The sequence below is a fragment of the Pristis pectinata genome, chromosome 20 (genome assembly GCF_009764475.1).
Source record: "Pristis pectinata isolate sPriPec2 chromosome 20, sPriPec2.1.pri, whole genome shotgun sequence".
In the NCBI taxonomy this organism is placed as follows: domain Eukaryota; kingdom Metazoa; phylum Chordata; class Chondrichthyes; order Rhinopristiformes; family Pristidae; genus Pristis; species Pristis pectinata.
Window position 1 is genome coordinate 35,536,095 of NC_067424.1, and position 27,332 is coordinate 35,563,426.

At 46.8% G+C, this 27,332-nt stretch overlaps 1 protein-coding gene across 2 annotated transcripts in view; it reads left to right on the top strand.

The window, feature by feature from the left end:
• Nucleotides 1-19,228, top strand: part of LOC127580687 (cryptochrome-1-like) — a 46,928-nt gene extending 27,700 nt beyond the window's left edge. For both annotated transcript variants that reach the window (XM_052034441.1, XM_052034440.1), the window contains exons 9-12: nucleotides 9,479-9,681; nucleotides 11,835-11,918; nucleotides 14,611-14,729; nucleotides 17,425-19,228. In XM_052034441.1, coding sequence (XP_051890401.1) covers nucleotides 9,479-9,681; nucleotides 11,835-11,918; nucleotides 14,611-14,729; nucleotides 17,425-17,466 — 448 coding nt within the window. In that variant the 3' untranslated portion in view covers nucleotides 17,467-19,228. The remainder of the gene's footprint in view (nucleotides 1-9,478; nucleotides 9,682-11,834; nucleotides 11,919-14,610; nucleotides 14,730-17,424) is intronic.
• The last annotated feature ends 8,104 nt before the right edge of the window (nucleotides 19,229-27,332 follow it).

A 27,332-nucleotide genomic window follows, 5' to 3' on the forward strand; every position in this document is an offset into this window, starting at 1 on the left:
AAACGCAAAGGGCACAAAGGTTACTGGATTCTAAAGGGTCAATGAGTGTAAGGGAGCTTTATCTGAATGCCTGTAGTATTTGAAACCAGGTCAGTGAACTTCTGGCACAAATCAGTACAAAGGGGTATGATTTAGTGGCCATTACAGAAACATGATTGCAAGGTGGAGATGAGTGGGAATTAAATATTCAAGGTTATCAGGTAATACGGAAGGATAGGCAGGAAGGTAAGGGAGGTGGGGTAACACTCTTAGTTAAGAATGAGATCAGGGTGATAGTGAGAGATGGTATAAGATCTAGGGAGCAGAATGTTGAGGTGGCAGTTGCGTATCGTCCACTGAATAATAACATTACAGTGGCATAGGCAATAAACCAAGAACTATTTGATGCATGTAGTAATGGAATGGCAGTTGTCCTGGGGGATTTTAACTTCCACATTGGGCAATCAGGTTGGTCGAGGTAGTGGTTAGTCAGGTAGTCACGAACCAGCAACAAAAGAAACACACTGAGTCATGATTCAGTGTTAAAAACTATTTTATTAATCACTACTTATGATAGTATGAAAAATAGAAGTAAAAATGTTAGTATGTTAGAAGTAAAAATGTTAAACCTTGAACATTGACCCCAAAGACTAAACTCTTCGTGTGTGTGTGTGGCAAATTCCCAAACTCCAAGTCCAGGAATAGTTTTCAAAGTTCAGTTCAGCAAGCCGTAAGGTGAAACATGAGCAAAGGCTTCTTCAACAACCACCATTGTCTGAAGATAAGACGTAGATGTAGAGAACATAGAGAGAGTAATTACAAAATCCAAATGTTCCACGATGGAACCCAAACGATACCTCAGTGTTTACTCAGTAGTGACTTCCTCACCCCGAAAAGCATCCGAGTCGTGGCTGTCCACACAAATACCTGTTTTCTTCTACAGGTCAGCAACAAAGTGAACTCCACCGGATTACTTCCAATTTCCATACGTGGATTGCAGTGACAGACACAGTTATTGTTTCTCATCCATCGATAGAGAAACTAGCAGGCTGGTGTCTCTCTCTCTCTCCCCTGACTGACTTCGACTGACTTCTTCAACAACGTCATTACATCCTTTATCTTTGGTTGACGTAAGCACGCCACACACACACACACTACTAACTCTATCTTAAAGGGACATTCACCGAGTCCGTAACATGAGAAGGACTTCATAGAATGCATCCGTGATAGCTTTCTTGAACAGCATGTTAGTGAACCTACAAGTGAAAATGCTATCTAATTCTCTGGACTCTGGGCAGGTCCCAGCAGATTGGAAGACAGCAAGTGTCACGCCACTGTTTAAAAAAGGATGTAGGCAAAAGGCAGGTAACTATAGGCCAGTTAGCTTAACGTCTGTAGTCTGGAAAATGCTTGAAGCTATCATTAAGGAAGAAGTTGCGAGACATTTGGATAGAAGTGATTCCATCAGGCAGACGAAGCATGGATTCAGGAAGGGCAGGTCCTGTTTGACAAACTTACTGGAGTTCTTTGAGGATATAATGAGTGCAGTGGATGGAGGGGAACAGATGGATGTTGTATACTTGGATTTCCAGAAGTCATTCAATAAAGTGCCACATAAAAGACTTATCCATAAGATAAGGATCCATGGAGTTGGGGGTAATGTATTAGCATGGATAGAGGACTGGTTAACCAATAGAAGGCAATGAATTGGGATAAATAAGTGTTTCTATGGTTGGCAACCAGTGGTGAGCGGGAGTGCTGCAGGGGTCAGTGCTGTGCCTGCTACTTTTCATAATGTACATTAACGATTTGGAAGAAGGGACCGAATGTAGCATCTCTAAGTTTGCTAATGACACTAACTTGAGTGGAAAAGCAAATTGTGCAGAGAGTCTGCAGAGAGAAATAAATAGGTTAAGTGAGTGGGCATGGGTCTGGCAGATGGAGTCCAATGTTGGTAAATGCAAGGTCATCCACTTTGGAAGGAAAAATAGAAGATCAGATTAGTATTTAACTGGTGAAAGATTGCAGCATGCTGTTGTGCAGAGGGACTTGAGAGTGCATGTGCATGAATTGCAAAAAAAAAGGTTTGCAGGTGCAACAGGTTATCAAGAAGGCAAATGGAATGTTGGCCTTTATTGCTAGCGGGATTAAATTTAGGAGCAGGGAGGTTATGCTGCAACTGAACAGAGTACTGGTGAGGCCGCATCTGGAATACTGCGTGCAGTTCTGGTCTCCTTACTTGATGGAAGATATTTTGGAGGCAATGCAGAGGAGGATCACCGAGTTGATTCCGGAGATGAGAGTGTTAACTTATGAGAAGAGATTGAGTTGCATGGGACTACACTCGCTGGAATTCAGAAGAATGAGAGGGGATCTTGTAGAAACATATAAAATTATGAAGGGGATAGATAAGATAGAGGCAGGAAGGTTGTTTTCACTGGCAGATGAGACTAGAACTAGGGGACATACCCTCAAGCTTCAGGGGATTAGATTTAGGACGGAGATGAGGAGAAACTGCTTTTCCCAGAGCGTAGTGAATCTGTGGAATTCTCTGCCCAGGGAAGCAGTAGAGGCTACCTCGTTAAATCTACTGTATTTAAGACACAGTTAGATAGATTTTTGCATAGTAGGGGAATTAAGGATTATGGGGAAAAGGCAGGTAGGTGGATCTGAGTCCACGGCCAGATCAGCCATGATCTTATTGAATGGTGGGGCAGGCTTGACGGGCCAGATGGCCTCCTCCTACTCCTATTTCTTATGTGCCACCAACAACCAGGACCATTATCCTTTGCGGCAAAGTATGAATCCAACCATTTGATTGTGTTCTCCTTGATGACGATTGACTTTGGATTCAGCAGGACTCCTTGATGCCCGTCTGGTCAAATGCTGCTGAGGGCAGTCACTCTCACCTCTAGAATTCATCACTTTGGTCCATGTTTGGAGCCGAGTGATTCTGATAAAATCCAAACCGAGTATAGTTGAGCAGCTGACTGCTGGAAAAAGTGCAGCTTGATAGCACTGTGGAATGTGATAATAAAGTGCCACCATGAAGCATTGAATTTCAATGCAGGCATCTTCATCCATTCACCAACCTTGAACCCTTAGTCCAGGGTATGCTGTAATTTCCAAACTGTAAGCAATGGGTCAGCTGAGGTGGTGGGGGAGGAGGGGTAGGTGGTGGGAATGGATAGCACTTTAAATGTGCTAAAGTTTATTTTAATTTTTTATATATTTTTATTGGTCCCATTAAAATTTTGCAGACAGATGTGGCTCCCAATGCATAATTGTACATGGAAGATGCTTCTGTTTGAAGAATGAGGCCCTTTAAATGTGCATCAATACTCTGTGGGTGTATGTGCTTCAATCAGAAGGTCAAACATTATAAACACGTAGAAAGCTGCTTTACAAAAGGTTCTATTTCAGATGTATATTGTTAACAGTATTTTCTGAACTGCAACTTGTCACAAACATGATGTTCAATGTTGATTTAATAATGTCCAGTATAATAATCCAAGGATTTATTAGTAATTCAATAATCAAGCAGCAGCATTCCATAGTTGTTTCTACTGCTGGCCCATTGCTTGGCTTTGGTTCAAGAATGTTTGGTTCTCCTTGTATTTTCCATTAATAGTTTTTCTATCAGAGCTTGATATGTATATTGTAATAATGGATTGAGAAGCTAGCTCCATCTGTAGGTCCCCATCAGCCAGAAACTGTTTCAGCAAGAACAGTCAGATTCTGGATGTCCTGTGGAGAGTGACTCTCCAACTAACGAACCAAAAACTTTCTACCATCTACAAGGCACAAATCATGAATGTGATGGAATACCCTCCATACATAAATGATTGCAGCACCTAATAATTCTCAGGCAGCTCAAATACACAGGATAAAGCAGCCTACTTGATGGGCATCCCATCAGTCTCCCTAAACATTCATTCCCTCCACTGCTTGGACTTAGTGGTTTCAGTGTGTGCCATCTTCAAAAAGCATTCCAGTTACTTGCCTCCGGCATTTCTCAAACCTCTGACCTCTAACACTACAGATGACAAAGGCTTTGGTGCATGGAAACACCACCACATGCACATTCTCTCCCAAGTAGCACACTATCGTGCCTTGGAAATACATTGCTGTTCTTTTATTGTTGGGTCTAAACCCTGGAAAACCTTTCCCAGTAGCACTGTGGGTGTATCTTCAGCAGAAGGACTGCAATCTTGAAAAGGCACCTCACCAACACCTTTCCAAGAACAATTGGGGATAGGCAATAAATACTGATGTTGCTGGTGACATCCCAAGCCCAAAAGGCCAATGTAGCCCAACCTACAAAGTATTTCTGTTTTTATGCAGGTTCTAGGTTTGGCATTTTGTGCATCTCTCATAAGGTTGCAACCTTGTTACTGGTAAGCATCTAATTCTGTGTTAAATAGCAATGAACTGCATTTTTAATTTCATTTGTTTCTTTGCGTGCTTTACCTATGACTGGATTCACTAAGTTATCAATGGTTATCTAGGAGGTAGATGTACTTCATGTTTCTTGTTTCAACTTTGGTGATCTCATAACTTCCATTTACAGTGTTATTGGGAACAACACAGAACAGTTTAATGTGAAATATAAGCCTTATTGTTTCTCACATTTTCTTTTTTTGTATTTTCTAAATTGTTCGCTAATTGTGTTGTAATTTTTCTTTCAGCACGTAGATAATGTGTAATTCAGAGTGGGGAATCATTATCATGTTACCATATCAACTTTTCTTTCCTAAGTACTCCCATGTCCTCTATTATCCTAGCACTTTAAATAGCTCGCAGTGGACCAAGGTCACCTATTGCCCCATGGTTTTTGAAAATATCCATGGCAGATACCACGTGAGAATAGTTCTGGTTTTGACTTCTAATATGTTCATGCTAGTGAAAACATCACTTTTATACTTTGTATTATCGTCAGTGGTACAAAGTGTTCCAATAAATATGCTGCTTGTGGTGCCTTATCAAAGCTATCCCTAGAGCTCTGGGATGTTTGTCTCATCACTGAAACAGATTATTGGTCATATTACAAAACTACTCATGGGGTCTGCTCTGTACAAATTGGCTCTTGTTTCCTGCAATAATAAAACAAACATCTTAAAAAAAAGTACATCATCAGGTTTGAAGTGCTTTGAGATGTCCTGAGGTAAGGAAGGTTCTAAGTTAATGTGTGCCTTTTTATTTCCCATCCTGAGCATCCAAGTCAAACCAACACCCTACCTTAAGCACACAACAATGAAATTAACTCATCAGCCCAACTGCTCTGCACTGATATTTAAGCACCACACTAGCTTCCTTCCATTATGTTTCATCTCCCCAACAACATTCCCTTCCATTCATTCCTTTCTTCCTTGTATTTATCTGCCTCTCATTTGTGTAGCTCTGTTATTCTACTCAACTACACTTTGCAGGAGAACATATTCTATCATCTGATCACTCTGGATATATATTTTAAAAATTCCCGAATTCACAATTGAACCTCTTTGTAACTGTCTTGTATTTACAATCTATTACGTAGGGCTTACCCCAATCTCTTTTATACTTTTGGGAGAAATCAGAGACCAAAATGAAATTTACTCATGTTGATGTATTTAATTAATACTTTTCATGTCTTTTCCACGGAAGATGCTATTGGGAGTCTCAGCATAATTGAGATTCTGGATAGGGTTAAAAAACAATAGAGGTATTAGAAGGGCTGGGTGCACTTAAAATAGATAAGTTGCCTATTCCAGATTGAAAGCATCCGAAACCTCCAAATATCTGTAGATGACTGGAAAATTGCAAGTGTTCAAAAAAAGGTATGGGGTAAATCTAATAACTGCAGACCCATCAACTTAACCTCTTATGTTGGGAAAATTTCTGGAAATTGTAATCAGCATCAGAATTAGTTGTCATGTGGACAGGTTTGGATTAATCAGAGAAAGCCAACGTAGATTTCTCAAAGGCAAATCATGTCTAACTAACTTAAAGTATTTATGATGAAGCAGCATAAGATTGATGAGAATATATGTTCTTCCAAAAGGCATTTAATAAAATGCCACATTATGGGTTGTCTTGAGAATTGAAGACCATGGAATAAAAGGAGTTCTAACAGCATCGATAAAAAATTGGCTAACAGGAAATGAGAGTGGGAGTAAAAAGTAGAGTTTTGTACTCCAGTAAAATGTACTCTTGAATTGCTCTGGTGTCAGTCCTGGGGCTGCTGCTTTTCTTAATGCAAATTAATGACTTGTCCTTGGATGTAGAGGATACTGTTTCCAGATTTACAAATTGGCAGGTGCAGTGATGTCATGGACATCGAGGAGCTATAATCAGGCTGCTGGAATGGGCAGATGGATGGCAGATGAAATTTAATGCAGAAAAATGTGAAGTGTAACACTTTGGTAAGAAGAATAAGACAAGGCAATATAAACTAGAGGGCACAATCCCAAAAGGGATGATAAAAAGGAAATATCTGGGTATATGTGCATAATTCATTGAATAGCAGTACGGGTAGAGGAAGTGATTAAGAAAGTGTTCAGAATCCTGTGCTTTATAAATATACATACAGTGCAAAAGCAAGGAAGTAATGATGAAATGTTATAAAACATTGGAGTATTGTGGACAGTTCTGGTGCCATTCTTTAGGAAAGATGTGGCTTGGGAGAGGGTGCTAATGAGATTACCAAAATATTTCCGGGGATTAGAGATTTTATTTATGTGGATAGATTTAGAGAAGCTTGTATTGTTCTTATTGGAAAAGAGAAGGAAGCATCTAATCATGAAGGTAAAGACAGCAATTAGAGAGAAACTGTTCCCTTTGGTGGAAGGGGCAAGCAATTGCATACATAGGTTGAACGTGATTGGCAGAAAAACCAGAAGTGACAATGAATAGTTAGGGTCTGGAGTGCACAGCCAGGGATGGTGGTTGAAGAGTCTGGTACAATTGTAACCTTCATATTAGGAGCTGGATCAGTAGCTGAAAAGAGAGAATCTGCATGGCTTTGGGGAGAGGGATTGAGACAACTAGTTTGCCTTTACATCAAGACAATATGCACTCAATGAATGGCCCCGTGCAATAACATTGTGTGAAGTATAACTGTTTCATATAAATTTACTCTTCTAGTGTCATTAACATAACCAAAGGCCTTGCCACATCAGATGTCAGCACTTGGTCTTTTTATAAAGAATAGATCACCAGCCTGTTGGTCTTTCCTAATAAAGATATTCTGTCATTTTTGGGATCATCCTTGTATACACTTTTGGCACCTTTAGCAAAGTCTCATTCTCCTTTTATTTTAATGGGAATAAGAACTGTGCACAGTTTTCCCAGGTGTTGTCTAATCAAGATTTAGTATTTTAATATAACATCCTAGCTTTTCAATTATACTCGTATAGGAATGAATCCCAATGCCTGAAGAACGGTTCTGACCTGAAACGTTGATCGCTTGCTTTTCTCCACGGATGCTGCCTGGCCTGCTGAGTTCCTCCAGCATCATTGTGTTTTTCATCTAGATTTCAGCATTTGCAGTCTTTTGTTTCTCCAATGCTTTGTTTGCTTTTTTTTAATGTTTTAATGTTTTTTTAAACCTGGATCACCACTTTTTATGTTTTATATTTTTGTACTCCTCAATGTCCCTTTGCTCATTTATTCTTACTGTTATCCAAACAGGATGTCGCCTCTTATAATTTCCCACCAAAATGTACCACCACAAATATATCAATATTGCAAGATTTGCCAATTACCCTCGTATTTTACAAGCTAATTACCCTCTGCAGTTTGTCACCAGTTTGTTTTGTTATGTGTGCCTTTCAGCTTTTTGTATATTGTGCCTTTTGAAATTTAACCTTCTTCCTGAGTCTAAATCTTTACTGTAAAATGTGAACAACAGTGGTCCCACCACTGATTCTGTGGAGCACCACTTCCCACCTTCTGCCAGTCTATGCTGTAACTCATAACTTTTGTTTTATGTATTTTCATCAACATGGTATTTAGTTTTTTTTCCTCCTGAGTTGACAAGCTCATGGTGCTTTTTGAAAATACAAATGTGTTATATCTATTGTATTACATTTTTGTATGTACTGTTTCAAAAAAGAAAATCCTAACAGCTTTACAACTTGCTAAGATCATGATCACTTAATTTAAGAATACGTCAGCAAAACTTATGAGAGTAGAGCCAATTCAAACTCTCTTCACTTGGAACAGTGTGTAACTTCAGTCATGAACTACACTACTGTCTTAATGCAGCATGTTTCCAGGTGCTGAATGTTCGTACATCTGCAATATGTCAAAGCAGCAGCAACCCTACTTGTGCAAGCTAAATGGTTTACACCATCCAGCCACATCATGAAAATCCAAGTGAAACCCGGGAGTATTTGGTCTTGGCGTCAATAAGCTGCCTGATGCCTAATTTGACACTGTTCTCATTAGTGTTTTTTAAATGCATGTTTCCCACTAGGGTCAATAAATAGTATTAAGACTAAGCCCTGCCAGATTTTTAGAATGCTGCAACCAATTATAGACATGCAGAGTTCCTCCAGCAGATTGTTTGTAGTACAGAACACACCTGTTACCCTGGCTATTGGCCAACAGAGGACAGACCATCAGTCATTGGCAAAGATTGGAAATTTTTCCCCTTTCTGTGGCATTGTATTATCTACAATGCCAGTTAAAGTTGATAAAAATGTAGCCTTCCATCATGCCCCAAAATACCATACAAATCTATAAACGTGAAATAGGACTAGAAGGCGGCCACTCAACTCCTCAAACCTCCTCCGACATATGGCTAACTTGATTATAATCTCAACCCTGCATTCCCATCTACCTTTGCATATCCATGTACCTCTACATTAAAAATACTCAAAAGACTGTTTCCACCATCCTTTGAGGAAAAGAGACTCGAAGATTTTTCAATCCCAAGTTGAAAAGGTTTTGCCAGAACTGTCTTACATTGTCACCATTATTACTAATACTGGTCCCCCAGGCTCTAGATTCATCCACAGGAAGAAACATCCTCGCTATATTCACCCTATCAAGACACTTCTTGATCTTTTATGCTTCAACCCAAATCCCTCTCACTGCCCTACATAAGTGATTACGTTTGGTTGTAGTTAACCAGCCACTTCTTTGAAAAGTCCTGAAGCTATGAAAGGTGTTATATAAATTCTCCCAGTAGGACTATAATGGAAGCATAAATGCAGTCCAGAATAACTTTTGACTTGGCCCATCCCGTAGGGTGACTGCAGTTCAGAGTTAACCATATGAAGTTGCATGGCTTGTGACGTATTGAATCTACACCAAATCCTTAACCTTTTAAAATCTATATCAGCATTCTCAGTTAAATGCAAATAGACGCATTGCTGCTGTAAAATAGCTGCATAGATAATTCTGCTTTTGTTAATGGATGTGAGGTGGGGGACTCCATACCACAAAGCAGGAAACTTTCATACCAGAATTACCTTCTTAATACGTTAATATTTGCTGTATAACTTTGTGTTTGCAGACGTTACTTGCCAATTCTTAAAGAATTTCCTACAAAGTATATCTACGATCCATGGAACGCTCCTGAATCTGTGCAGATTGCTGCTAAATGCATTATTGGGGTGCATTATCCAAAGCCCATGGTGATACATGCAGAGGCTAGTCGGCTTAACATTGAGAGAATGAAGCAGATTTACCAGCAACTTTCGCGCTATAGGGGACTTGGTGAGAAATCTATTATCTCCATTCAAAAGCTAAACCAAAAGTCTTCATTTCAAACAGTGCATTTGAATTGTCATTTTGATGCACTATGTGCTCACATTGATATAATATCTTTTATATGAATGTCTTCCTTTTATTTCAGTGAGTTCCACCTGCAAACAGAATTTGTTCTCTGGCTCTAACTCACATCAGGCAGAATGCCTCCAGACATAGTTCTTTAAGAAACTTGTGCAACTCTAGTCCATACGCCATCAGGCTTTTTGCAAGATGATAACCACATTCACAGTATTTCATGATATTTATAACTAAAAGCTAGCCTTAAAGGAATTTACTGCAGTTTTGAGACCCTGATAAATGCCTTTCATTAGACAAGCCTCAGTCTGTGCCCCCGAGACTCTAGCAAATGTGTTGACCAGAGCTCCCAGCTTTGACTCTGCATTGCCTAATGTCAAACATCAAACAGTGCAGCACTGGATAGGCCATTCAGCCCACAATATTGTGCCCATCTTGATGCCAATTTTTACTAAATGTCCTCCTCCTGTGTATCAGCCATATCCCTCCATTCCCTTCACATTCACGTGTCTATCTAAAAGGCTTTTAAGCTCCATGAAATTGACTGCTTCCACTACTACTCCCGGTAACCTATTCCAGGCACCTACTACTCTGTGTTTTAAACAAAAAACTTGCTCCTCATGTCACCTTTAAACTCCCCACCCCCCCCCCCCCCCCCCCCAACTTTAAAAGCATATCCTCTGGTGTATGACATTTCTACCCTGGCGGAGAGATTCTGACTGTCTACCCTATCTATGTGTCTCATAATTTTAAAAACCTCTATCAGGTCTCCCCTTACCCTCCAGTGCTCTAGGGAAAACAACCTAAGTATGTCCAACCTTTCCTTATAGCTCATACTCTCTAATCCAGGCAGCATCCTGTTAAATCTCTTCTGTACCCTCTCCACAGTCTTCACATCCTTCCTGTAATGGGGCGACCAGAACTGCATGCAATATTCCAAGTGCCGTCTGACTAAAGTTTTATATAGCTACAGCATGACTTCCTTACTCTTGTACTCAACACCCCTACCAATGGAGGCAAGCATGCCATATGCCTTACTTACCACCATATCCACTTGCATAGCTACTTCTAGTGAACTATGGACCTGGACCTCGAGATCCCTCTGTACCTTAATGCTATTAAGGGGCCTATCATTAACTGTATACTTTATCCTTTCATTTGATCTCCCAAAGCGCAACACCTCACACTTGACTGGATTAAACTCCATCTGCCACTTCTCTGCCCATACCTGTAACTGATCTATATCCCGCTCTTTTTTTTGGGAGTCCTTTACACTGTCCACAACTCCACTTATCTTGGTGTCTTCTGCAAACTTGCTAATCCACCCATCTACATTTTAAATACTGACACAAAGTACTCATTTAGTACCTCAGACATGTGCTCTGACTCCAAGCACAAATTTCCTCCTTTATCCTTGAGTGGATTTGCCCTCTTCTTACTTATCCTCTGTTTCTTAATATAATTCCTTGGGATTATCCTTGATCCTGCTAGCCAAGGACATTTTGTGGCCCCTTTTGGCCTTCCTAATTGCCTGTTTAAGCACTGTCCTGCTGTTTTTATATTCTACAAGGGCCTGGTCTGATTTTGGCTTCCTAAACCTTACATATGCTTACATAAACAATTGCACTCTTTCTACAAAACCATTATTTGGAACATGGAGGTGGCAGCACTGTCACTATAACCAGGACACAGTCTGTGTAATAATATTGGTTGAAGCTGTGGTTCACAAAATGTAGTATTGTTCTCAGATCTTGAATATGAAGCCTAATGATTCTTGCTCTGCTGTTATCTAGAATATCCCAATCAGTTTAACCCAGCAAAAACTCCAATCTTTATAATCCCTGAATGAAAAATTGAGATTAAACACTTGTCACTAAAAACAAAAGCAAAAGAATACAATGTCAGTTAAACAAACTTACAGTTTAACTTTATACTTGAATAATTTGGTAAACTGTTTCAAATGGCAGTTTAGGTAATTTATACAAATATTGAAGTCTTTGTATTTTCTTTGTACTTTGTTGCATTGGATATTTTTCTATATCTAAGGCACTATATAAATGTTAGCATTTTTCAAATTTTAATAGGTCTACTTGCATCTGTGCCTTCAAACCAAAGTGGAAATGGAGGAATAATGTACTCTTTGGGAGATCAAGTACCTGAGAACACTGGTAAGTCTGGAGTTTCCTGTTTCCTTGGAGCTAAAATAACAAAATGCTACTTTTATTACACATGGAAGGGATGCAATCAAAATAATGACATGTAATAAAAAAAAAGCAGAACACTGGAGGAACTCAGCATGTCAAGCAGCATCTGTGGAGGCAAAAGGTGTATGTCAATGTTTCAGGTCAAGGCCCTGCATTAGGACTGAGAAGAGGAAAGATTGCCGCCGTATATCAGTACGAGGGAGGTGTGGGACAGAGGACAGTAGGCAATAGGTGGAACCAGATGGGAAGGGGTGATGGGCAGATGGAGGAGGAGGGGGAGAGGATGGGAAAGGAGAACAAAGGGAGAAGAAAACTAGATGGACAGTTAGGTGAGTGTGTGTGCGTTTGTGGGGCAATGGAGGGGTTGGGAAAGAAGAATGCCGGGGTGTGGGTAATCTGAAATTGGAAAATTCAATGTTCACAACATTAGGTTGTAAGATACCCAAGCAGAATTTGAGAAGCTTCCCTGATTAGAACAGAACAAAATTAATTGGTGTCCTGTGACACCAGGTGGAGCTCTAGAGGATACTTTGTTCCTAATCCAGGGCGGACTGTCCGCCCTTCAGTGCCACTGTGGTGTGTCTTTATAGAGGGTGAGCCAAGGGTTCTTGTAGATCTAGGACACCCGGACCTACTACACACTAGCTCAATTCAACGTACCGAATGTAGGAAGATGTTAAATCATTCAATTTGGATCCAAGAAAGATAAATAGGAACATTCCCTGGTGAAAGAAGAAATGTAAAGGAACAAAATAAATTGTGTGTCCCACAACACGGCACTTAAAAAATTAGAGCACCTACAGAAAAGTAATCAGAAAGGCCATTAGTAGTCCCTTTGAAGAGAACAGGAATGAAAAGGATAGGATTGAGTTGCAAAGAGCCTTGAGTCACCATCTGAAGCACTCCATTTGGGTTTTAAACCAAATCTGTGGAGTGGGATATTGGTATTTGAGGGGATAGAACAAAAATCCAGAGTTTCAATTAAAAACAGACTGAATAAATTTGACTTTCACATTGGGCAATTCTAGTAGAACTGTTTAAAATAATATAGTTGCAGCAGTTTGGAAACTGGTTCACTTGGAACCCTTTTTTCATAGTGAAATAGGTCCAGTGTGATAATGGTTGTGCTTGCTCATTCCTTATTGGAGTTCACTGCTTTAGCACTGAAATTGTAAGCATTCGGCAAATGTTCCGGAGATGAACCTAATCCTTCAGTACTATCAGTTCTGTCAAGGCCAAGGCCCCATGCTACTGAGAGCCAAGAAATTAGATGAACTTATCAAGAAAGCAGAAGCTTTTAATTCCTGCTAGAAGGAACACTTTAAAGATCTCATCAGCTGTGGTTGTGTCCTTGTCATGAGCTCATGGGTCAGGAGCACATAGAAAATGGTGGAAGAAGTACACCTCCTCTGAAACTACCCACCTACCCCACCAAGCACCTTCTGCCTCACCTGGAGCAAACTCTGTGGGTCCTACATTAGCCTCATCCGACACCTCAGAACCCACAGAACTGGAATGGGAGCAAGTCCCAGGGGCTGCCCAACAGACAGGTATACAAAACTATACAAATTGAAATTAAGAGCAAGATTTAGAAAAGTACTGGGTGGAGAGTGGTTGGCACAGATTGAGGGAAAAGAGGATATGCATTAATAAGGCATGTTTTGTATATTAAAGTGCTTTACTGTCAGCATTTAAAGTATAGATATTGTTGCATTGTGCAATTATGTAGCTATTTTGTGCATTGGCAGGCTGCCACCAAGAGCAGTATGGCAATGACCAAGCAGTGTTTTTAGAAGTGTTTGAGGAATAAATATTGACCAGGACACAAGGGATAATTCTTCCTCCTTTTCAAAACAGTGCCCACCAAGAGAACCTTGTTTTAATGTACGCTTTGAAAGGCAACAGTAATGCACTGGAGTGTGAGCCTAGGTTCTTGTGCACAAGACAATGAAATGGGACTTGAACACGGAGCCTTCTGATCGGCAAGCGTGCTCCCAACTGAGCCATAGTTGACCCATAACTGAAAATGCCGTAAATTATTACCATATTATTTTGTTAACCTGCGGGGAGCAGGAATGTTTCACTTTACTGTGTTTGTTGTGGCTCAGTGAGTGCATTTCAGAGGGCTCCAGGTTCAAGTGCAAATCCACATCCATAAAAGTTTAAACTGACCTTGGAATGTGGTATTGAGGGAGTTGATACATTGGTCTTTTGGATGAGACTGAGCTTGTTTTCTTTTCTTAAAAGTAAACAAACCTATGATGCTGAGCCCATGGATATTCCTCCTTCCTGCCTGCCTGGGCAGTGTTCATCTCAATCACAGTCAAGAAATCAATATCACATTGCCATTAGCTGGAGTTTATGTGCATACATTGACCGCTGCATTTCCTACATTACAACAATGACAAGAGTAGTTCATTGGTGATTGTAAGTATCCAGCCTTGCTCACCCATTGCCGGCATGGCATCATTAACGCTGGGTTCCACTAGTAATGGGGCCTGGCATAAGCCCTAGTAGTGCAATGGCCAAGGCACCAAGACTATAAACTAAGTTTCAGGTCCTTTCTGCAACTGCCCCACATCCAGAGTTAAAATCAGTGATCATATTTCACCATTTTTAATTTGTTTTCCTTTCCCTACATTGTCTTTTGAACCAGGCGTGGTTCAAAGTTGTGCAGGTGGAGCAATGACTGCCAAGCGTGGATTGGAACATGATAATGGTGCTGCTGATGCAGTCGAATCTTCAGCACAAAAGTTCCGTCGTCAGAGCGATGATGTAAGTACTGCATTTGGAAAGTTAGTTTTACTGCTGTCAATTCCCTATACTGTTCAATTATTTAGTCATATGATGGCATGAACTAACACTTCTCATCGCACTCCCTTCCTCTGATCTAACCCTCACCCTCCATTTCAACTCCTCTCTTTTAGATTATAAATTACACAGCATGAAAACAGGCCTTCAACTCACTGTGTGTCTGTGCCGAGCATCAAGGACCACTCTATACTAATCCTATTTTCCACAAACAGCCTACTTCTTTACCCCCCCCCCCCTTCACCACACCCCTCTCTTATTTGGTGGGGGAATTAATTGCTGCTTGTGGTGGAAATGAGCTGTGTTGTTGGAATGCTGCAATCTTTGGTGGGAGAGTCAAGGAATAAATTATCCCTAGTAAATTGGTTCCTTCCAATCTTCTTTCATCCATTGTGTTCCCTTCAGTTTTTAACTTCCCATTTCCAGCATGTCCTGGTGGGAAGGTGGATTTGGGGCCAAAGAATAGATTATCATAATCTCACTGAATGGTAGATTAGGTTTGAGGGATTGACACCTGTTCCTTGCATTCTTTCACACTCTGAGTCTCATTATCAATAACTGAGTGATGTCTCATGTTGCCGGTGGGCACATGTGATACTGGAAGTCACTAATTTCAAAGGGGGATAAATTGTTCCAAATGAGATCAATGTAGGACTGTCTGCTTCCTTCACATTTTTTGCTGACCTGGGCACCTAACCTACAAAGTTGGTTTTTGTGCCCCAAAAGGTCCATTCGACAGGATTTGCAGTTAGAAAAGAGAATCACTACTGCTGACTGCAGAAAGAAATATAAATTCTCATCTCGTGTGCAACTGACAAAAATTGCATAATTGGCCAGGGTGATTTATACCAAAGTGCCAGGTCAAATTGCCAGAGTGTTGTGATCCATGAATGGTCACAGCTACATTCCAAGTTCACAAATGAGTGACTTGTTTCTCAGGCGTAACACAGAGAAATAAAGTGCTTCATAACTCAGTTTCCAGGCCAGGAGTTTGATATGTTAACAGACACTCTCACTTATGGGAAGGAGGAGAGTTGGACGCAAAGAGTTGGTGGCAAAGAGCTGAAGAATAAAGAGGGGTAGAACCCAGTATAACACTTGGCAATCTATACATGCTCTCTCCCATGTCTCTTTCTACCATGTTCTTCCTGGAATTAATCTCTTTCTTACAGTAAAGAATTCAGAGGTTTTCTACCTGGGTTCAAAATTTAACTCCTTTGCATTTTCAAGTTCAAATTAAGCTGAGGAAAGATGGTATCCTTGCCTCCCTCTTGTCTTCCTGTTCCGCTCTACTTAAGTTATCAAGTACAATTCTTGCACCAGCTATAACTCCAACAGGCTGTCATTACTCTTTTTATTCTCTCAAATTAACCCACAAAATAGTACAAACTAAAATCAGAATGCTGCACGGACTCAGCAACTCTGGCAGTATCTGTGGAGAGAGAGTGCATGTTTCAGGTTGATGACAGTAGAGAATAATACTTCCATGGAGTAGTACTACTGGCTTAACTCTTGAAACCCGTCCTCTACTTCCCAAAAAAACTTCGACTAACAAGTTTCAAAAGACGAAGATAGGCCACTCGGCCAAATTCTGGGGTATGGTAGGAAATCGAGACCACTACCCCACAAGTTCAGGCTACAGGATGTACCATCAGAGCTCACAATCACCAGTCTGCACAGGAATTGACTATCCTTCTCCAACATGGGAAACATACAGGTGCAAAGGGGTGGAAACCCATTGGATTAAATATCCAATGCCTCTACACAGGTCAAGGCAGAGTGTTTCCAGCCTTTCTGCCTGAACCACCACCTTTACTTAGTTGTGGTCTCTTTTCAGGGCTTCCCAGAAGAGATACCAGTGGGCCTTGCCCTGGTAACCTCTTCAGATTAGGGAAAAGGCAGGAGAACAGGGATCTGAAGCAAGATCAGTAAACAACTCCAAGTTTGTTTTATGGCTACTGTTTGCAGCAATATCTTCATTTTCAACATGTTCTTTAGCCTGCAGCTCAATTCTGGTCTCTGTCCTGGTTCCGAGCACAAGGCCATGATGAGTAACAGGTCTGTGCTAGGGACCTGCCCAGATATTTAAGGGCTTGGCCCAATGAATTCAAGCATAGGTGAATTTTTGGTGGCCCACGGAACGCAAATCCATCAGAGAGCAGTGTAGGCTTGGAGAGGCTGAAGCCTACAGATGAGATACTTCACAATGGTATTAAATAAATTGAACTAAAATTAATCAAATTGTAAATTGTCACTTTATTTTGTTTTTAAACTATATTTTATCCTTTTTTAATGCTTCAGAAAATTCATTCGCTGAGAACTTCAAGAACTTTGCACAATTTAAACAAACTGTAGATGAAACACGTACACTTTTGATTAAGAATTTGCTACTAAAAATGCCTTTAAATAGTTATCATGACTGGACCAACAAGTGCAATTCAATCATAAAACCAGCAACACTGAATATAATCACATTAGGGGCAATGTTTTAAAAACACTGAGGCAAATTTTCAAGTTTTTACAAGTATTACAGTCAGTAGCATTTACCTCTGAGCTGGTGTTACTTTAGTTATGCATCTGTTTCCATTTACTGTTAACTTCAGTTGACATTTCAGTGTGTGGCCAGATGTCTGTACATGATGCTTTTTATGTTTTTCAGAACAACAAAGTTGTCCAGAGTCCACACTTTGTGTCTTACTGATGTGATTTAATTTATTACTGGAGCAGTCGGCAAGAGGACAGACATCCAATTGTTTGTGTTAGATTTTAAATATGGTGTGTAGAATACTGTGGCTTACTTCAGTTATGTGAAAATTCAATGTACAACTTGACTATGGTCTCTTAGGATATTTTTAATATTTTGTAACCTTTAGCATCTTAATGTTTTAATGTTTCAGAGGTCTAATAATTTGCTTTTTCTACTTCAGTCACCAATTACCATCCATGTCGCAGGTCTGCATATCTGGAGCAGATTTGTGGAACTGCTCTTGTATGTGGAGAGACTGCACCTTTATTATAACAGCACAGCCTCTGGGATGGGTACCTGAAAAAATTGAAAATGCTTTTGCTTCTTTGATGAAATCGAGTTACTGCGTCGTTTCCAGATCTCTTTTGTGTTTCCATTTCAAACCAACATTTACTCTTGGATGCAGTTTTAATTTTTTTTAAATTCCTATATTTGAAGACTCGCCAAACCTAGGATGAGCAATGATGGAAAAAGTCAAGATGGAATCAAGCACCAATAATGTACAGTGATCACAGCTGACAGGGAGCTGAAGTTACGGGTCCTATTCCTCTAAAACAAGTCTTGCATTTCTTCAACAGTGGGATGTTAATGGGCATGGGAAAGAGAATGGGTTACAGTGAAATAAGTGGGAGCATGAGATTGCACTCAGCGCAAGTATAGACTTAGTGGGCTGAATGGGCTCCCATGTTGTACGTGAATGACATTGTGATTTACTGCACAGTAGATTACAGGGGGAGCATGTTAGCTTAAGTGAACCAAGCATCAGCAAAGGAGTGCAATGTCCAAGGCAGTTAGAAGGTCACAAAACAAGTTTCTTTTTCACATCTTATTGCATTTTGGATGTGCCCTTTTTCCATTCAGGTAGATATCTTTGCCCCCCCACCACCCAAGAGTTAAAGATGCTGATCATTTTTTTCCCATTTTTACTTTAGTTTCTATGTGTATGAATTTTGGAAAATGTATTTTTATTGCACCATTGTGTCTTGGACTGTTTTACAATGTTACTGAGGAAAAACTGACACCAAGCCATATATAAACGAAAAACTGAGGGCTGAGAAATGATGTTGGTTGAATGGATGGGTTTGGAGGTATCTGGGGAGGAGAGAGACAGAGGTTTTTGGAGTAAGTTCTGGGGCCAAGACATCTGAATGTATAACCACCAGCACCAGAGTACAGATAACTGGAAATGCATATGGGACCAAAATAGGAGCACAGGTGTTGATGAAGACTGGAGGTGCAAGGTTGGGATGACACTGGGATGAGCATCTGGGTTCACCTGTAACAAACTTTGAAGCTCTTGTGTGAATTAGCAGTCTGTTTTACATTCCCAGTGTAAAATGGACATTAGTATACCTTAACCCTTTGGTTATGGCACTCCCCACCCTGCTGAATGAGCTAGTGTGCCTTAACGCAATGTGCGATCACATCTTCATTCAGCAAACCATCAGGGGAGCTTCTTTTCTCTTGCTGATGCTCTATCATTTAAAACACACACACAGTGACAGAATCCATAATTACAGCATGAAAACATGTCAGCAAAAAAGTTTGAGACGGAAGACCCCAGCTGGATCCAGAGCACCTGAGATGTATATAAAACCTATTTTTGTCCTAACAAATGCTATTTTTGTAAATGGTTACACACAAAGTTTGGAACAAAGTGGGGTCATACCAGACATTGAAATCATTGAAAATAAAGCATATCTTGGTTTCTTTGGCACTCCGTCTCCATTCATGAAAGCTGTGTGTTTGTGTTATGTAATGAGAAAGAGTACTATGGGCAGTGCTTGAACCATGCATTGGCTGCAGAGGGACACTATGGAACAGTGGAATTTCAATGTAATGTCGATTAGGTTGTTAACATTGAGCTCCAACAATAAGGAACGGGTTAGTGGGGCTACAAAAGGCGCCACTGTGTAGACCATTCTCTTGCTGTTTTCCCACAGCCCTGCAACTTGTTCTCTCTCAAATTCCTTCTTGACAGGAAACTTCTGGGAATACACAGTAGGTTGGGCACAGATGTTTACTAGGTATCCCCTTGCATCCGCCTTGCATCTTCCCCTGAAATCTTAAACACATCCCCTGGTCCTCAGACAATTTGCTAAAAACAGCTTCCTGCTTTTTGCTGTCACAGTTTTGTACACTTCTATCCAATTCCCTCTGTCTTTGCAATGAGGAAAACAACTGCAGCTTCACTAGTCCAACTTAACAGCTGAAGTCCCTCAGCCACAGAACCATTCTAGTAAACCTTCCCTGCAACCTCTCTCACCCTGTTGTATCCTCCCAGAACTGAACAGAATACTCAAGGTCAAAAGCTTCAGATGCCCAAAAAGTCTGAAATCAAAACAACATGTTAGAAATACTCAGTAGGTCGGACAGCATCTGTGAAGAAAAAATTCAATATTTCAGCTTGCTGACCTTTCACCAGGACTGGGAAATATTAGACATAAAACAAGTTTTAAGTTGCAGAGAAAATGGAACAAACATTCCATCTCCAAAACTCAGCCGCACTCCCCCTGTCCCCAGTATATCCTTCCTTCCAATACCTCCAGAACTCTCTGCCCTAGCACTTGGTGGAAGCTGGATCATTAGAAATATGTAAGGAGGAGGTGGATAAGTATTTGATAGATTGAGGAATAGAGGCGTATGGAGAAATGACACAGAAGTGGAGTCGAGGCCGGTATAGATCAGCATGATCATGTTAAATGGTGGGGCAAGCTTGAAGGATCTCCTACTGTTCCTATTGTCTTGTTCCATGGGTAGGGAGGCCAGATCTGTACACTGCATTCCAAATGCCCTCTCACCAGGGGCTATATAATTAGAACAGGGCGTCTTGTACTCAGATCCTTTTGCAATATTGGCCAGTTTACCACTTGCCTTCTTTAGTGCTTGCTGAACCTGTAGGTTGACTTCCGGTGATGGATGTACAAGTACGTACGCCCATGTCTCTCCCAACACCAACACCTTTCAATCTCTCACCATTTGAAAATACATCAACTTGCTTTTTTTTTCAACCAAAGCAGATGAATTCACATTTTCTGCATTATATTCCACAATTGCTCCATCTGCCCTGCCCTTCTTTTCTCTCTGTTTCCACCAATCGCTCACCAGCCTCTATCTCCAGACTCGCACTTCCCCTCCTCCATCTGGTTCCAATTGCCCCTCATTTCCCTCACCTCACTTGGTTCCACCTATCACCTACCTGTCTAACCTCTCACCTCCGTATACTGGCTGTCTTCCACAAGCTCAGTCCTGATGCAGGGTCTTGACCTGAAAAGTCAACCATCACTTTGCCTCCACAGATGCCGCCCGACCCACTGAGTTCCTTCAGCAGTTTTGTTTGTTTATGTTCCAGGTTCCAGCACCTGCAGACCCTCATGCCTCCAACATTTCCACCACAGTTTGGGGGCCCATGGATAACCCCAACCAAGGTTTCCTACCCCCTGCTGTTTCTGAGCTCTGCCCACGTGGATTCCACTTCCAGATTCTCTGAGCTCAGTCCCTTCCACTCTCTCTCCACCCAACTCAGGGCTGGGACCAAGCTACGAATAACAACTGTGCCAGCCAGAGGTTCTGGACGCTCCCTCAGCACTGCCCCTCACACAACCCCTCCCCTCCCTCAGCACTGCCCCTCACCCTGCCCCTCCCCTCCCTCAGCACTGCCCCTCTCCCAACCGCTCCCCTCCCCTCCCTCAGCACTGCCCCTCTCCCAACCACTCCCCTCCCTCAGCACTGCCCCTCACCCAACCCCACCCCTCCCTGAGCACTGCCCCTCACCACGCCCCTCCCCTCCCTCAGCACTGCCCCTCACCCAACCCCTCCCCTCCCTCAGCACTGCCCCTCACACAAACCCTCCCCTCCCTCAGCACTGCCCCTCACCCAACCCCACCCCTCCCTCAGCACTGCCACTCACACAACCCCTCCCCTCCCCTCCCTCAGCACTGCACCTCTCCCAACCCCACCCCTCCCTCAGCACTGCCCCTCACCCAACCCGTCCCCTCCCTCAGCACTGCCCCTCACACAACCCCTCCCCTCCCTCAGCACTGCTCCTCACCCAACCCCACCCCTCCCTCAGCACTGCTCCTCACACAACCCATCCCCTCCCCTCCCTCAGCACTGCCCCTCACCCAACCCAACCCCTCCCTCAGCACTGCCCCTCACCCAAACCCACCCCTCCCTCAACACTGCCCCTCACCCTGCCCCTCCCCTCCCTCAGCACTGCCCATCACCCCACCCCGCCCCTCCCCTCCCTCAGCACTGCCCCTCTCCCAACCCCACCCCCCCCTCAGCACTGCCCCTCACCCAACTCCTCCCCTCCCTCAGCACTGCGCCTCACACAACCCCACCCCTCCCTCAGCACTGCCCCTCACACAACCCCACCCCTCCCTCAGCACTGCCCCTCACCCAACCCCACCCCTCCCTCAGCACTGCCCCTCTCCCAACCCCTCCCCTCCCCTCCCTCAGCACTGCCCCTCACCCTGCCCCTCCCCTCACTCAGCACTGCCCCTCACACAACCCCTGCCCTCCCTCAGCACTGCCCCTAACCCAACCCCTCCCCTCCCTCGGCACTGCCCCTCACCCAACACCTCCCCTCCCTCAGAGCTGCCCCTCACACAACCACTCCCCTCCCTCAGCACTGCCCCTCACCCAACCACTCCCCTCCCCTCCCTCAGCACTGCCCCTCACACAACCCCTCCCCTCCCTCAGCACTGCCCCTCACACAACCTCTCCCCTCCCTCAGCACTGCCCCTCACCCAACCCCTCCCCTCCCTCAGCAGTGCCCCTCACCCAACCCCTCCCCTCCCCTCCCTCAGCATTGCCCCTCACCCTGCCCCTCCCCTCCCTCAGCACTGCCCCTCACCCAACCCCACCCCTCTCTCAGCACTGCCCCTCACCCAACTCCTCCCCTCCCTCAGCACTGCCCCTCACACAACCCCTCCCCTCCCTCAGCACTGCCCCTCTCCCAACCCCACCCCTCCCTCAGCACTGCCCCTCACCCTGCCCCTCCCCTCCCTCACAACTGCCCCTCACCCAACTCCTCCCCTCCCTCAGCACTGCCCCTCACACAACCCCTCCCCTCCCTCAGCACTGCCCCTCTCCCAACCCCACCCCTCCCTCAGCACTGCCCCTCACCCTGCCCCTCCCCTCCCTCACAACTGCCCCTCACCCTGCCCCTCCCCTCCCTCAGCACTGCCCCTCCCCAACCCCACCCCTCCCTCAGCACTGCCCCTCACCCAACTCCTCCCCTCCCTCAGCACTGCCCCTCACACAACCCCTCCCGTCCCCTCCCTCAGCACTGCCCCTCACACAACCCCTCCCCTCCCTCAGCACTGCCCCCACCCAACCCCTCCCCTCCCCTCCCTCAGCACTGCCCCTCACCCTGCCCCTCCCCTCACTCAGCACTGCCCCTCACACAACCCCTCCCCTCCCTCAGCACTGCCCCTCACCCAACCCCGCCCCTCCCTCAGCACTGCCCCTCTCCCAACCCCACCCTACCCTCAGCACTGCCCCTCACCCAACCCCTCCCCTCCCTCAGCACTGCCCCTCACCCAACCCCTCCCCTCCCTCAGCACTGCCCCTCACCCAACCCCACCCCTCCCTCAGCACTGCCCCTCTCCCAACCCCTCCCCTCCCCTCCCTCAGCACTGCCCCTCACCCTGCCCCTCCCCTCACTCAGCACTGCCCCTCACACAACCCCTGCCCTCCCTCAGCACTGCCCCTCACCCAACCCCTCCCCTCCCTCGGCACTGCCCCTCACCCAACCCCTCCCCTCCCTCAGAGCTGCCCCTCACACAACCACTCCCCTCCCTCAGCACTGCCCCTCACCCAACCACTCCCCTCCCCTCCCTCAGCACTGCCCCTCACACAACCCCTCCCCTCCCTCAGCACTGCCCCTCACACAACCTCTCCCCTCCCTCAGCACTGCCCCTCACCCAACCCCTCCCCTCCCTCAGCAGTGCCCCTCACCCAACCCCTCCCCTCCCCTCCCTCAGCATTGCCCCTCACCCTGCCCCTCCCCTCCCTCAGCACTGCCCCTCACCCAACCCCACCCCTCTCTCAGCACTGCCCCTCACCCAACTCCTCCCCTCCCTCAGCACTGCCCCTCACACAACCCCTCCCCTCCCTCAGCACTGCCCCTCTCCCAACCCCACCCCTCCCTCAGCACTGCCCCTCACCCTGCCCCTCCCCTCCCTCACAACTGCCCCTCACCCAACTCCTCCCCTCCCTCAGCACTGCCCCTCACACAACCCCTCCCCTCCCTCAGCACTGCCCCTCTCCCAACCCCACCCCTCCCTCAGCACTGCCCCTCACCCTGCCCCTCCCCTCCCTCACAACTGCCCCTCACCCAACTCCTCCCCTCCCTCAGCAGTGCCCCTCACCCAACCCCTCCCCTCTCCTCCCTCAGCATTGCCCCTCACCCTGCCCCTCCCCTCCCTCAGCACTGCCCCTCACCCAACCCCACCCCTCCCTCAGCACTGCCCCTCACCCAACTCCTCCCCTCCCTCAGCACTGCCCCTCACACAACTCCTCCCCTCCCTCAGCACTGCCCCTCACACAACCCCTCCCGTCCCCTCCCTCAGCACTGCCCCTCACACAACCCCTCCCCTCCCTCAGCACTGCCCCCACCCAACCCCTCCCCTCCCCTCCCTCAGCACTGCCCCTCTCCCAACCCCACCCATCCCTCAGCACTGCCCCTCACCCAACCCCTCCCCTCCCTCAGCACTGCCCCTCACCCAACTCCTCCCCTCCCTCAGCACTGCCCCTCACCCTGCCCCTCCCCTCCCTCAGCACTGCCCCTCACCCAACCCCACCCCTCCCTCAGCACTGCTCCTCACACAACCCCTCCCCTCCCTCAGCACTGCTCCTCACCCAACCCCACCCCTCCCTCAGCACTGCTCCTCACACAACCCCTCCCCTCCCCTCCCTCAGCACTGCCCCTCACTCTGCCCCTCCCCTCCCTCAGCACTGCCCCTCACCCAACCCCACTCCTCCCTCAGCACTGCCCCTCTCCCAACCCCTCCCCTCCCCTCCCTCAGCACTGCCCCTCACCCTGCCCCTCCCCTCACTCAGCACTGCCCCTCACACAACCCCTCCCCTCCCTCAGCACTGCCCCTCACCCAACCCCGCCCCTCCCTCAGCACTGCCCCTCTCCCAACCCCACCCTACCCTCAGCACTGCCCCTCACCCAACCCCTCCCCTCCCTCAGCACTGCCCCTCACCAAACCCCTCCCCTCCCTCAGCACTGCCCCTCACACAACCCCTCCCCTCCCCTCCCTCAGCACTGCCCCTCACCCAACTCCTCCCCTCCCCTCCCTCAGCACTGCCCCTCACACAACCCCTCCCCTCCCTCAGCACTGCCCCTCACCCAACCCCTCCCCTCCCTCAGCACTGCCCCTCACCCAACCCCTCCCCTCCCCTCCCTCAGCACTGCCCCTCACCCAACTCCTCCCCTCCCTCAGCACTGCCCCTCACCGAACCCCACCCCTCCCTCAGCACTGCCCCTCACCCTGCCCCTCCCCTCCCTCAGCACTGCCCCTCACCCAACTCCTCCCCTCCCTCAGCACTGCCCCTCACCCTGCCCCTCCCCTCCCTCAGCACTGCCCCTCTCCCAACCCCTCCCCTCCCTCAGCACTGCCCCTCACCCTGCCCCTCCCCTCCCTCAGCACTGCCCCTCACACAACCCCTCCCCTCCCTCAGCACTGCCCCTCACCCAACCCCACCCCTCCCCTCCCTCAGCACTGCCCCCTCCCAACCCCACCCCTCCCTCAGCACTGCCCCTCAGCCAACCCCTCCCCTCCCCTCCCCTCCCTCAGCACTGCCCCTCACACAACCCCACCCCTCCATCAGCACTGCCCCTCACCCAACCCCTCCCCTCCCTCAGCACTGCCCCTCACACAACCCCTCCCCTCCCTCAGCAATGCCCCTCACACAACCCCTCCCCTCCCCTCCCCTCCCTCAGCACTGCTCCTCTCCCAACCCCACCCCTCCCTCAGCACTGCTCCTCTCCCAACCCCACCCCTCCCTCAGCACTGCTCCTCTCCCAACCCCACCCCTCCCTCAGCCCTGCCCCTCACCCAATCCCACCCCTCCCTCAGCACTGCCCCTCACACAACCCCTCCCCTCCCTCAGCACTGCTCCTCACCCAACCCCTCCCCTCCCTCAGCACTGCCCCTCTCCCAACCCCTCCCCTCCCCTCCCTCAGCACTGCCCCTCACCCTGCCCCTCCCCTCCCTCAGCACTGCCCCTCACACAACCCCTCCCCTCCCTCAGCACTGCCCCTCACCCAACCCCACCCCTCCCCTCCCTCAGCACTGCCCCTCACACAACCCCTCCCCTCCCTCAGCACTGCCCCTCTCCCAACCACTCCCCTCCCTCAGCACTGCCCCTCAGCCAACCCCTCCCCTCCCCTCCCCTCCCTCAGCACTGCCCCTCACACAACCCCATCCCTCCCTCAGCACTGCCCCTCACCCAAACCCTCCCCTCCCCTCCCTCAGCACTGCCCCTCACACAACCCCTCCCCTCCCTCAGCAATGCCCCTCACACAACCCCTCCCCTCCCCTCCCTCAGCAGTGCCCCTCACACAACCCCTCCCCTCCCTCAGCACTGCCCCTCACCCAACCCACCCCTCCCTCAGCACTGCCCCTCACCCAACCCCACCCCTCCCTCAGCACTGCCCCTCACACAACCCCTCCCCTCCCTCAGCACTGCCCCTCTCCCAACCACTCCCCTCCCTCAGCACTGCCCCTCACCCAACCCCTCCCCTCCCCTCCCTCTGCAGTGCCCCTCACACAACCCTTCCCCTCCCCTCCCTCAGCACTGCCCCTCTCCCAACCCCTCTCCTCCCCTCCCTCAGCACTGCTCCTCACCCAACCCCACCCCTCCCTCAGCACTGCCCCTCACCCAACCCCGCCCCTCCCTCAGCTTTACTCCTCCATTAGCTCCTCCTCAAGTGCTGGTCCCAACACAATGCTGGATTGTGAAGTGCTGGATAACAAACATTTCACGGTATTCTTGTGATAATTCTGTTCCCTTTTATGTTTTGAACGAAGTTAAACCGCGTGAATATTTCTTACGATTGAAAATGTTGCATAAAGTTCATCACCCCAGCGGAGGGCTTGGATTGCGGCCCAGTTTCGACTTCGCCAGGAATAGACCGCGCTGGAGCTTGTTTCTGGGTGAACGTGTGCTCGAGGTGTTGGACCTGGCACTTCATGCTCCGTGTTACTGGGCCGGACGTTTTCCTGGAATCAAGGGCGGTCTGACTGGCAGCAGTATTTGTGTTACACCCTTAGATGGTACAGTCAGCTGAAATATACAATTGTCAAACAGACTGAGTGGGAATCATAGAGCCATGGAGAGAGACAGCACGGAAACAGGCCCTTCGGCCCACCGAATCCGTACTCACCCTCAACCACTCAGGTACACTGATCCATTCGTTCACCTGCCCCCAGATTCTACCACTCTCGGACACACTGGCCGATAACCCATCAACCCGCACGTCTTTGGGAGGTGGGAGGAATCCGGAGCACCCGGGGGAAACCCATGGGGTCACAGGGAGAACGTGCAAACTCCACACAAGCAGCACCCGAGGTCAGGATCGAACTCAGATCTCTGACACGGCGAGGCAGCAGCTCTACCAGCTGGTGGGTGCACATGACTCCAGCTGTTCAAAGGAACTAACATCTGGAGACCTGACCGGGCTCCTTCAGAACCAACAGCAGGCAGCCCAAGCACCTCGCAAAGTCTGCAGTGCACAATAACTAATGGCGAGTGCTTCTTCACAGGACCGAACTGCTGAGGTATTCATTCAATGGGGGTCTCAG